This window comes from Triturus cristatus, chromosome 11 (assembly GCF_964204655.1).
Source record: "Triturus cristatus chromosome 11, aTriCri1.1, whole genome shotgun sequence".
Lineage (NCBI taxonomy): Eukaryota > Metazoa > Chordata > Amphibia > Caudata > Salamandridae > Triturus > Triturus cristatus.
Genome location: NC_140594.1, coordinates 497,618,694 through 497,631,491, shown reverse-complemented (window position 1 = coordinate 497,631,491; position 12,798 = coordinate 497,618,694). Strand labels below are relative to the sequence as shown.

Sequence of the window (12,798 nt, the reverse complement as noted above, 5' to 3'; positions counted from 1 at the left end):
TACAAACAAGGAAATTCCGCCAAGTGAGTAGGAAAAAAGAATAAAGACTTTATTTATAATAATTTATCAAACATTGTAGACAAATTACATATGACATGATAGCATTCCAAACATGAATAGATATGTACGTGGCCCCACACTAACACATCCTCAATACACACTAACAACTACAAAAAAAACATACTCATGCACTCTAAAGACTCAACAAAGAGCTCAACATGTAGACCATAACCAAGCATAAATTATATAATCAATCCAGTTCATAAATTAATTAGAACTCAGAACATAGGGTACATAATAAATATCAAAAGATAAGTGGTCATTCAAGTACCTAGTCCAGACAAGCGCTGCACCACTTTTAAAGGCGTGGCTCAGCTTACCAGCCTATGACTGTCAGTGGCACTGGACAGACATTTAGGTCAGAGACTGAAATCATGGTCTGGGCTCAAGTGCAGCAGCACTAAAACTCCCTGAATGGTTCAGAGGTACCAGTGTGTTGCAGTCTAGCCAGCATTGAAGGAAGTAGCAGACAACAGCAGTACAGCATTGGTAGAGACCACTACAGCAGAGCTCTATGAAAGGGGCAGGCAATGCTATCATTTTAAAGGGCTATGTGCATGGGAGAGTGCTGAAGTAGGGTGGATATGATGTAGGTACCTGCTGAGGAAGATTTTGATGGCATTTGGTTGAGGAGCTAAGAAGCATGTTGCATTAAAGATTTCAGAGGGAATCATTGAGTTGGTAGAGATTAGGATTTACTTCCTTAAAATTAGGTGATGCTGCAAAGGCTATCTGAAGTGACTAGTCCAGTCTCAGCTGTTATTATTGTGGCGGGGAGCAGCGCTGATAAGTGCAGTAGCATTTCTCAGTTGGTAAGTGGCAAGTTCCAGAGCTACCTTGTTATAATGAAGTGTGATGCAAAAAAGGTCTTTTCAGAGCTTCTCAATGCTTGATAGGGAATCATTCCTGATTTTTTCTCTTTCCATGGACTTCACTGCTTAGTTTTTCTCTTGTGAAAGTGTCATTCCAGGTGTCACGCATTTGGTCATTGAATGTTACTTATAAGTACACAGAATCCGGTAAGAATCACACATGGCAATTTGAAAACTTGCCATCTATGCATAATCTTTGTTGTATGATTTATATGCCAAAAGTGTTCATGGTTTGGCTTGTGCATGGGCTCTTAAAAACAAGACAGGCCCTCGGCTGAGATTTCCATATTTATGTGTTGACTGGCCTACCACTTGTTTACAACAGAGTTGCAGTTCTGGCATCTGCTCCCTCAAGCAGCTATACTCTGCTTAAACAGCCAGCAGCAACCGCAGGTGGAGTCATACATCCAACAATCATAAATCCATTTGGAGCTGAAGCAGCACTGCATTGTTGGCTGACAATACTCTTGTTCGGTGATGACATCCAACATCAACAGCTGCGGCAAGTCAGAGCACATCATGTACTGCACACCTCACAGCAAGGCAGAAGCTGCCTGTGCCATCATAAGCTGTCATTTCTGAGCTCTGTCATCCAAAACACTTTGATGCATGTAGCATGAGAGCGAGAGCATCTGGCGAGTATTTCATGGCAAGCAGGCTTTCGTGTATAGCAGCAGGGCATGTGGCTCCATCTAGTGTGCACAGATTCTAGGGGCATATGAAAGTGCGAAGCAGCCATGGATTCAGCTCAGTTGACAGTTGCATGACCACGGAGGGTTCAGACGTGAAGGGGGCTCCTAAGGCGGAAGGTGAGCTCACTCACCAACTGCAGTATATTCCAGACATGACTGCAGAATGCTCATTACAACTCGAAAGCACCAGTTATCAGCAGGCTTTAGCCTCGGCTCCTCTGACCATCAGCACACACACCCAACTTCGATGCAATTCAGCGGCCATTCAAGTGACAGCGAATCACAGGCGAACACAGAACTTATCAGAGTGACGTGCTTGCATTCTTTCGGGCGGTACATTCACTAGAAGTTGCTTGAGAGAGTTCAGGAAATGAAAACATAAATAAACTAAAAAATCAGTAGGAGTACACTGAGGGAGGTATGACCAGAATGGTGTTAGTACCATGCTACAATCTTGACACTGGTGTTTATTTATTTTTAAAACGTTCTGTTGATTGCATTGTGATGAACACTCTGTCTGTTCCTACTAAGGTGGCGAGCAGAAACTCACCCCTATGGACATGTGTGTTAATTAGTTTTTTGTTTTTTTAAATTCTTTTTATTGGAAAAAAGGCATGTAAACAGTCAAAACATCACAATGCTCAAAGGGCCTGTAGAGCACATGAGTACGGCAGCAATAGTCCATGGCACAGCACATTCCAAATGTCATCAAAAACCATACATTATAACAGTGCAACCGCATCTCTCTCCCCCCATGGTGGTTCATATATATCTCTGCGGAAAGTGTTCCATAGCCCCCATATTTGTGTCAATTTCGTCGGGCACCCCATAGAGACATAGATAGGTATCTCCGTCACCATGCACCAGTCCATGCCCTCAGCCCAATCGCCAATGTTGGGTGGGCTCTGGGCTCTCCACAATTGTGCAATATTGCCCTTTGCCACCATGAAGCCCAGAGTCACCTAAATTCTCTCCTTGGCGCTGAGGTCTGTGGGGTCCCAGATGTTCAACAAAATCAGTTTGATGTTGCATGGTATCTGTTGTCCCAGCGCCTCCTCCATCATACGTACCGCCCTCTCCCAATATTTCTGAATTTTAGCACATTCCCACAGTGTGTGAATAAAAGTGCCCTCTTGTCCACAGTGCCAGACGCAATTAGTGTCTTGGACATAACTCATGTGGGCCAGAGAGGATCCACACAAATATGTTCTGTGGAGGATTTTGAGTTGGACCAGTCGGAATCTGGAAGAGATGACGACCTCCAGCAGGGACGCCACGGCAGCCCACCACTCCTCGTCCTCCAGTCCAGCCACATCATGGTCCCATTTACCCCTGAGGCGGATCAAAGGGTCTGGCATGTTGTTGATGAGTTTTCTATATATAAGGGATATAGCCTTCTCCGGCAAATTGCCATCCAAAATCCTGTCCTCCAGCAGAGAGGACTCAGGGAGGTCAGGCCCCTGTGGGAGAGCTGCAAGAGAGCGTGCCTAATCTGGAGATACCGAAACCACTCGGAATCGACCATTTCGTATTCTTGCTGTAATTGAGAGAATGGTATGACCCCCCCTAATTTCCATAGGTCCCCAATTCTGGAGATGCCAATGGTGTCCCATTTGTAGAATCCCTGGAACCATGACAGTCGACCCAGCCAGTCACTATGCCAGAGCGGTGTGGCCCTGGTGAGTTTGCCCTCCCAACTCAGACTCTTGGTAGCGTCTTTCCATACATGCACAGGAGAGTTAGGGGTAGCGACTTCCAGTGCTGGACATCTGATTTAAGGTCCGTTAGCGGAGGCCGGAGGTTAGCCTCATAGAATCAAGACAAGTCTTTGGATACCCAGATCCCCAGATATTTGAACCCTGCCACGGCCTCCGTCAATTGACAGTCCCGGAGAGGTCGGGGCTTCTGCCTGTTAAGGACCTAAAGCACAGATTTGGACCAGTTGATCGAATAACCTGCGAATCTGCCAAAGATGTGAAATATGTCCATCACCACGGTGAGCGATTTCGCCGGGGAGGCAAGGTAGAGCAGGATATCGTCCGCGTACAGAGATATGTGGTCCTCCCAGCCATGAGTCCATCTGAAGCCCCTGATAGCCGGGTCCCACCGGATCCATGCCGTCAGGGGCTCCAAGGCCAAAGCGAAGAGGAGCGGCGATAGGGGACATCCCTGCCTAGTGCCCCTTCCCAAGGAAAAAACAGGAGACTTGCGGTTATTGACGACCACCTGTGCTAATGGTTGGCAATACAAAAGGTGCACCGGTTAATAAATTCCGAACCAAAGCCCAATTTGTGGAGTACCGCAAACATGTCGGGCCATTCTATGGTATCAAAGGCCGACGCGGCATCCAGGGATACCACCATGGCATCTTCTCTAATAGTATCCGCCCTGCAGAGTACTCCATGTAGGCGGTGGAGATTAAGAGATGTATTTCTTGCCGGCATAAACCCGGACTGATCGGGTGGATCAGGGCGGAAAGAACCTGCAATAGACGAGTGGCGAGGACCTTCGCAAGGATTTTTGCCTCACAATTGCGCAACGATGTAGGTCTATACGAAGAACAGTGATCTGCAGGTTTGCCCAATTTGTGGATGACAATGTTGGTGGCCAGTCTATGGTCTTCCGGAAGAATTCCACTCTCTTTACTCTCCCGGTACATATAATTAAGGTAAGGGGCATTTATAATTTGCCGTCAGCTTAAATTATTTTATGGGGATCCCATTGGGCCCTGATGCTTTCCCCCCTGCAAGTCATGTATAGCCTTCTCCACTTCGGTCACTGTTAGGTCACGCTCTAAATCAGAGCTCTCCTCCGCGGTAAGGGTAGGCATGTCTATATCTCGGAGTAGAGAATAGCTTGTGCCTGCAGTATATAGGGAGTGATAGTGTTGCCCAAATGCCTCCGCAATGTCCTGCGGTGCGGTAACACGGGAGTGCTGGTCAGTGCCAATTTCCACCACCACTCTCCTCGCCTCCTCTCTACGATCCAACCATGCCAGCAGTTTGCCTGCCTTATCGCCAACATCATAAATTCTGCTGAGAGTTGCCTTGTATTGTGCCCTAGCCGCGTCAGTGGGCAGGTCTGAAAACTCTTTCATCTTACTTCGGAGCCTATGACGCGATTCCTCTGAGTCCTGCGTACAAACTGCGCGTTCCAAGGCCAGGACCTCCCCCACTAAACACGCCAGATCCGTGGCTTTTTCCCCGCGTTGTCCAGCAATCTGACCCAACACTACTCCCCGTATGACAGTTTTATAGGCCTCCTAAAGGGAAACGGACGAGCTGACTGAACTCTGATTTAGTTGATAATAGAGGTCGGTTTCACCCAATACTTTATCCTTAACTGAGGGAATAGCGAGATACCAGGGGTTAAGCCGTGCCACGCGGCCAACTGTGGGTTCTCCCACTTCCACCCTGCACAGCACGGGTGAGTGATATGAAATTCCCCTAGCCAAATGTTGAATCTCCTTGACGCTTTGGATCTGGCTCATGAGCGTGAGTACATAATCTATTCGTGACATGCTGCGATGGGGCCCGAGAGATGGGTGTTCTGGAGCTCGTTAGGATGTAAGTATCTCCAGACATCTACCAGACCCATAGCCCCCAGAAAGCTATGTATGCATTTACGGCACGGCGGCAGGTCCCTCTGGGGCAAACGAACCAGGGAATCAAAAACAATGGAATTAAAATCTCCCCCTATCAGCAATCTCCCGCCCGGTAGGTTCAGGAGAAGATCACCAAGATCCATAAACGCCTGGGTGTGCAGGCCTGGCGGAATGTACACTGATACCAGATTAAGAGCAGCGCCCTCCCACACCCCGGACACTGCTACAAACCTGCCCAGGGGGTCCGTGTGGACCTTGTTAACCATCAAGGGGACGGACTTGCGAACCAATATGCCCACCCCCGCGAGCCAGAGCCAAAGGCAGAATGGACAGCCATCAGGAATCCCTACCGAGACAGGGCCTTACAACCATTGCCCAACAGATGGGTCTCCTGCAAAAGGACAATGTCAGGTGAATGTCGCTTCAAAAATTGGAGAATCACCCCTCTTTTGATTTTGTCACCCAACCCGTTCACATTCCAGGATAGCAGGTTAAGTTTCTGTCTGCGCATGGTACCCATCACTCAATGTCTTAGTTAATTAGTTTTTTAATCTACCAATGTCAACAACTTTGATTGTACGAGCGATCGATGGGGGTTTGCCAAAGGTGCAGACCCAGAAGGAAGTGCTGGGAAACTAGTGTCTTCTTGATCCAGGTTGTAGAATGTAGGTAAACAAAGGTTTGGGCCCCTAATTGAATAATTTCTGCCAAGTTTCCGGAGTCTGTGAATCATGAAGAAATTATTTTCTTTTAAAATAGAAAAAAAAAATTATATCTTTGAAACATGAAGGTTGTGATGGTTTGCAAGGGAGAGCTGAGAGTACACTCTTGTGTAAACAAATTAAGGATACGCAGGGCACAAGTCCTTTGCAGGTCTGTAAGTGGGATATAAAAATAGAGGTGGGCAAGCCGTGCAGAACAAAAGAAACGCACACGGTGGCCATGCTTAATGATGAAGCACGGCATGCTGTGGTGCCAAAAAACCTCCAAAGAAATCATGTGAGCGTATTCCCAGGCTGAACAAAACCTCATTCCAAATCTTTCACCGAGCCCTTGGAGCTGCTGACTTGCAGAAACGCAACAGACTGTCGAATAGCAGCCACCAAAGACAGCTGCGTCTAATAAATGTTGCCAAAGTAAATAAACAGAGGTGGGAATCCACACCATGCAGAACAAAGGAAAGGTGTGGCCGCCATGCTCAAATACCTGGCATCAATTCCAAATACTTTATTAGCATTGGAACTGACTTCACGCATTGGAGCCGCTTTGATTCCCAATGGCATTGCACGCGGCATTTTTGCCGTCATCTTTGCCGTCTCTGACTCGGTCCACCAGGTTCTTTATCTACCTTAAGAGTCGGGTTTTCAGCTGCGACATTACTATCTATGACTCATTCGTGTGATTAAGACTAATTTAACACACAATGAGTCTCTTAGCAACGAGCCAAGGACGCCATTGTGGTTTCCCATGACGGAGCCACGCTACACACGTAACGCGTCGCTTAGCAACAAGCAATAGACGCCAGGGCACACGCAACGTTCACGCGCTCTAGCTCTATAACCGACAGCTCATCGGCACACTCGTAGATTGAAACGGATGAGACAGGACGTTCGCCTGCTCGGAACAACTTTGCTTTTCCCGGGTCCTTTTGCAAGGTGAGCACGCTATATAGTATGAATGCATTCCCAGTCTAGATGCGATCCACAGAAGAGGCTAATTCCTTCTTAACCTTTTCCTTACAGAACCGTACAAGTGAGCTACATAATCATAGGAGACAGGACGGCTGTCCGTACTCCTCCTCCCCCTACCAGCTTTACCTTTGGTATCGTAAATCTCTAGAATCATTGGATGATAGGAGTCGATTCACTTCACTGGGTGAGTCGTCACTAGCATTTTAATTAGCGCATGCATGTATTTAACTTACAGCCTCCAGGTTCCTTACTACGCTTCATCTCACTAATAGGGTGCCCGTGGGGAAGAATTTCTTGCTGCACAGTATACTTATGCTACTGTTGGAACCTTTGAGGATATACACGCCCTTTGAGCTGCTTGGGGCTTTTTAGGTGAGTCTCCCACCGTACCTGCCTTGATTAGTCTTAGCGCACACCACCGCAACACATCTGACCATAACCTTTACTATCCCGTAGGCTGTCCCTTTTGTCCTTGTCCTGATAAAGACCCGCATTGACTAACACAGTAATGCCCCTTGGGTTGAAACGTCGACATATCCCCTGGACCAGTTGAAAGACTCTGTATCAAGACTTATTGATTCAGTCTCCAGAACTATTCAAACATCTGTGTTTTTTCCTGGCCTGTTGAAAAACGACAATACCACGAAAGTCACTTTGTATATATTGCGCACCTTCACCACAGCACTGAGCACTACATTCACCTTGTCACAAATTACTGTGTACTGTTTACGCTTTGACAGCCATGCAAATTAATGTGGGTATTTATAAATGACGTAATTTATAAAACTTTTGAATACCCTCTATGGTCTCTGTGTGTGTTGTTTATGATAATTTGTTTTCCATGTGAATAATCCAATGACTGGTTTAATGGTTTAACCCCTTGTGTGCCCCGCCCTTTCCCCGCCCTGTGCCGGGCGTTGAATTAGCGGGCGGGGTTCATGACGAGATAGTCTCGTCATGGGCACAGCGCAACCGCGGCCCATGACAAGACCATCTCGTCATGGGCACTCAAGGGGTTAAAGAAATAATCTACACCCGACAGAACCAATTGTTTACTTTATATATGATTGCCCAGGTTCTGAGGGATACTGGGTTACCCCATTGTTACTATAATCAAAGATAAAGCGCAGCATGCCTCGCTGATCAAGGGATAAATTGTGGCATACCGTGCTGATTATGGGAAACACACACATTTTTTAAAAGTCCATTGGCCAGTAACTATAATGGGACAAGTGGAGTGCTACATGTAGTGAGGGCTTGCTCCATGGGTGGAAACAAACAATGAGAAAGGAGGGACATATAGGAAAAATAACCACTTAGAAGCAAGGATTTTAAAAGACACAAAAGAACAGATGAAATGCAGTGGGCGGGCTGTAAGCCTACAGATTGAATACAGCACATCTCGAAGAGACAGCACATTTGCTGCCTAGGTTTGACCTAAAAAGCAATGGGTAGGTTTGAGCTGGGACGTTGCCGTGGAAGCTGTAATTGGTCACTTATTCTTGAAATAGAAGATGAGATAGCATCATCCATAAGGAATTGGGAAGAATATATGCGGTATGACAATGAATTACACTGTCCCATTTTATGTCATATTGTAAAAATCTAAATTTTCTCTTGCTAGAAAGAGTTAACCCCTTAATAAACCAGCTTCCTCGCGGCCTGCAGGGATTGTGTGAGGAGTGCAGTGGCTACAAACTGACACCTTTGCCTCCCCTCTTGCCAATGTTGAGTGAAATATAATATGGGTAAACGTCTTTTAACAGCATCATAGGCACTCCAATTACTGTATGTCTGTACTAAGTACTGGTCCTAAAGGTGACTAACACTGCTATGAACTCTAATAACTGAATGGGGGTGACCTATTTCCACACTCTGTATGCTGTCTTATAGGATGAGCAAAACCATGACAAACACTCAAACAGAGCGCTGGCTGAAGGAGGCTGATCCAAAGTACCTTCATGTTCTATTTGTCCTTATGACAAAAACCTGGCAAATAGTCCTAACTGACTTTCATTAGATTGTGGCTTTCCCAAAGTACTAACCATACAAATGCAGTGTTTATAATATCAGTCTTTCTTTTTTGAGAAATGTATTCAGCAAAATACATTGGAGGTAATACCGGTATATCTGTGTGCCATTTTACAAAAAGTAGTGTAAGCAACCATAGCAATGTACTTGGGTTAGGTATTGTTTTAATGTTAATGTACTTTGAACAGGTAAGATCTTGGTGACTGGCTGTGTTTGAGGTGTCCCTCAAGTTTTTTTGTGGCTGTGACTACAAAAGTTTACCCCGGAGTATGTTCAAGAAGCTGCCGCTGTCTCACGTTGATCTCATTTATTCCACAGGAAAAAGCACGGCTGATTCAGGAGGGAGCAGCCCGGCAGCAAGAACAATTACAGAGAGAGATCGAAATACACAAGAAGGAGATTGAGGAGTCTCCCGAGGAATGTGTTATACTCTGAAACAGGGGCTTCCTACCAGTAGCTCGCGAACTTCTGTAGCTCTCTAGCTACCTCTAAGTAGCTCACCTGTTTGCAGTCCAGCTTATCAAATTAGAAAGCTTTTGCTTGGTTGAATTAATATACATATAAAAAATAGAGATTATACAACACTAATAATATTAGTAGCTCTCAATGCGTTTCATTGAACATATGTAACTCTCAGTACAGAAATGGTTGGAGACCCCTGCTCTAAAACGAGATTGAGCTGCATGTACAAAATGGCAGAGGTTTCCAAATGTAGATTTGTTATACAGTGGATTACTTATTTCAAACCAGAAAGGCAAAGGCACTGCCGTTATCTTCTGGTAGTGGAACCTAATCACTGATATCTTATGGGTCCACATTTTAATGCAATTCTTTCCACTAAAGGTCCTCTTTGCTGTAGCTCCAGATTTCTTTCTTTGTGAGACAAAAATCAGTTTCCCAATCGGCTAATTGATGGCACCTAAGGAAGATGTTCAAACCCAATCACAGTACAATGATGGCAAATTCATTGCTTGGGCTCTGCCCAGTCTTCAGGTGTAAGTTCTTAATAAACACCTACTTTAGCGCAGTTTCAGTTTATAAACTGTAACCCATGTGAGCAACCATAAACCACCAGGAGCTTTCACATCACGCTGAAAGAGCAATGACTGATTGAAACAACTCGGTTAAGTGAGGCATGTTCATGTGTACCACGCTGAGAATTATTGAGAGCTATCTGTCAAAAACTGTGTGTACTTGTTAATTTCCTCCAGCTCTCGGGGCCTAAAAAGCTCTAAACTCTTGAGTATTTCTCAGCTGCATTCAACAGGAGACTGCAATATGTTTTGTGCATGCCAATAAAGTGCTGTAATTTACCTAATTATCAGTCCATCATCTTGTTTAATGAGTAGCTGTGGATTCGATGGTTAAACCATTGACAAAATATACATGTCCTACCGTAAGAAAATACAGCATTTAAACATATTGAATAACTGCCAGGCAAGCAACTGGGGCTTGACACATCTGAGAGGCTTGGTCCTTCTCTGCTGCATGAAGTTGTTATGATTCGTAATGGACCCCAATATAGGCTTAAGTAGTCTCCTAACCTCTCACCTACATTTACCGTGACATTGTACTACATAACAGGTTTGTGCTGACCTCTTACCTAGTTAGGTACTGCATAAATGTTGTGTGGTTATCCCCGAAATCTAGCCTCATTTATTATGCATGAGGATTCTCAGAATCACAGCGGGATTACCATCTCCTGCATCTTCTGCATTATAACTATGTATAAGGGCCGTCTATTTCGTCCAACATGACACAGCAAGGTAGAACGCCTGAGGGTATCTTTTGGGTATATAAGAACCATATCTTTGCTGGAGCGGGCAGAGGAGAAATACTTCCATGCTGACACACTGACACGAGACGCTGAGGTTCCTGCACGCAGACATTCCAGCACGCAGTGGTCTGACATCCCTCGCGGGGTGTCCATCTTGAGACCAAGACTGGGTCCTTCATTCTCTCACACCAGGTGATAGGGTTGGTAATATCATAGGGGGATTCTTAACTATACACCTACATACATGCTAGGTACATTTAGGTATTAGGGTTCGCGTTGTAGGAGTAAGCATTATTACTGTCATGTATTTATATGCCTGCATATACTCATTGTTTTAGCACTATGGTGGAAATCTACCATCCTTTTACTCTGTTGGTGCTAATTTTATCTGTTTCAGTTTTATGGCTGTTACTGCACACATATTTTACACTAGAATGATGCTGGTTCAATAAATGATTATTGAAAATGTCCCCACTGTTTATTCTGTGTCTCTCTTAGACAAAGTGAGCACGAGTGAGTGAACGAAAAGCACTGTACTGTTTCCACGTTCCCTGAGGGGTCAGGGTTTTCATGTTCGATGGTTGCCAGAAACTATTCTCTCCTTGGTAAGAGGGGTTCATAGTGGCACTGTGAGCTAGCTGGTATACAGGCCAACATATCCAGTAGGGGTGTCACGACAAAGCATGTGAATGATACCTTCAAGTTAACATGGGTAAATGGACAGTTATTTCTTGAAAGAGTAAAATTACTTATAGCTAGACTTTCCTGTTTTCAGTTTCTATTTTTGGTCAATTCTGGTGGGATCTTTTTTACAGTGTTTTCAATACGCAAAAAATACGCAAAAAAAAAGTGGCTATGAGTGATCACATATTTTTGCGCCATTAAAAACAACAGAAACAGTGTTTTTCCAGTGTTGCTTTTATTTATTACTTGCTTTCTATACTGATTGCAAGCCACTTCTCATGCAGTGCAAAATAAAATGTCCTGAATTGCTCATCAACCTTTCTTTTCTTACCAAGTGGCAAGAATTCTAACATGAAACACTTAATGTGTCAGCCAGCCTACTCTCAAGGTGATGTTTGACATCTACACCAATTGTGCAGAACACTTGGTAGAGAAGGGTGTTTCCAGACTCGTTTTTTTATTATGTCTACTACTTAAGTCATGTTTTTCTTTAAAAATCTAAGAACGCAGTACAGTTTCTTCACATTACTATCAATGCACGACCAAAGATCCTCACATTTCTTGCCTTTGGATTAATCACTAAGCAAAATTTTGTAAACGGTCACTACATGGATAATGTAGCATTCCCAGTCTCTGGGACCGAGAACCACCGGCTAAATGACACAGTTAGGGTGACTCTTTCTTTGATGCTACACAAAGCACAAAATGAGAAATATTTGCATTTTAGTTCCTGCGCATAACGAAACAGTGCACCCGAATGGACTACAAAGCCAATAGCATTCTTCATTAACTGAAGATTATAAAGATGCTTTCAGAATACCATCTAGCAAGTGGCAAGGATCTCTTACAGGGAAGCAATTCAGCTCAGGTGTCGATTTTGACAGGTCATCACACAACTTTTTCATATATGTAGCTGAATTACTGCAAATACAAACAATATTATCCCCACTGCAACATATGGTGCAGAAGTATTGGGTTTCACAAAGTGTAGCAGCATCCAGGGTGAGGAAAATAGATTTTGCCAGAAACTATTGGTGGCCCGATCTCTTCCTCACAATATGTTGTCATAAGGAATTGAAATTGCCATATGTTGAAGATTATATCAGGGCTCGCCCAGCTATATTTTGGCTTAAAATCTGGCAAAATCCGGCAGCTACACTTACGAGAGATGTAATAATTGATTGCCTTAAATGCGAAAAAGGAAAGTACATACCCTGGCTTGCCAGTGTAAGGGAGAGCTTAAACAGCGTGAATCTTGAACATATCTTTTCAAAGCCAACTGTTATGGAGGGCACAAACAAAAAATCCCTCCAGGAGGCTTTATATGAACAATATAGTAATGCAAGATATGAAAAGGAGATTCTGAAATCCTCAGTTGCAAGGTATA

General features: G+C 44.5%; 1 protein-coding gene across 4 annotated transcripts in view; it reads left to right on the top strand.

Moving 5' to 3' along the window:
- The window catches only part of LOC146784476 (guanylate-binding protein 6-like), a 735,489-nt gene extending 724,292 nt beyond the window's left edge, over nucleotides 1-11,197 (top strand). For all 4 annotated transcript variants that reach the window (XM_085633276.1, XM_085633273.1, XM_085633275.1 and 1 more), the window contains one exon: nucleotides 9,269-11,197. In XM_085633276.1, the coding sequence (XP_085489402.1) occupies nucleotides 9,269-9,385 (117 nt within the window). In that variant the 3' untranslated portion in view covers nucleotides 9,386-11,197. The remainder of the gene's footprint in view (nucleotides 1-9,268) is intronic.
- The last annotated feature ends 1,601 nt before the right edge of the window (nucleotides 11,198-12,798 follow it).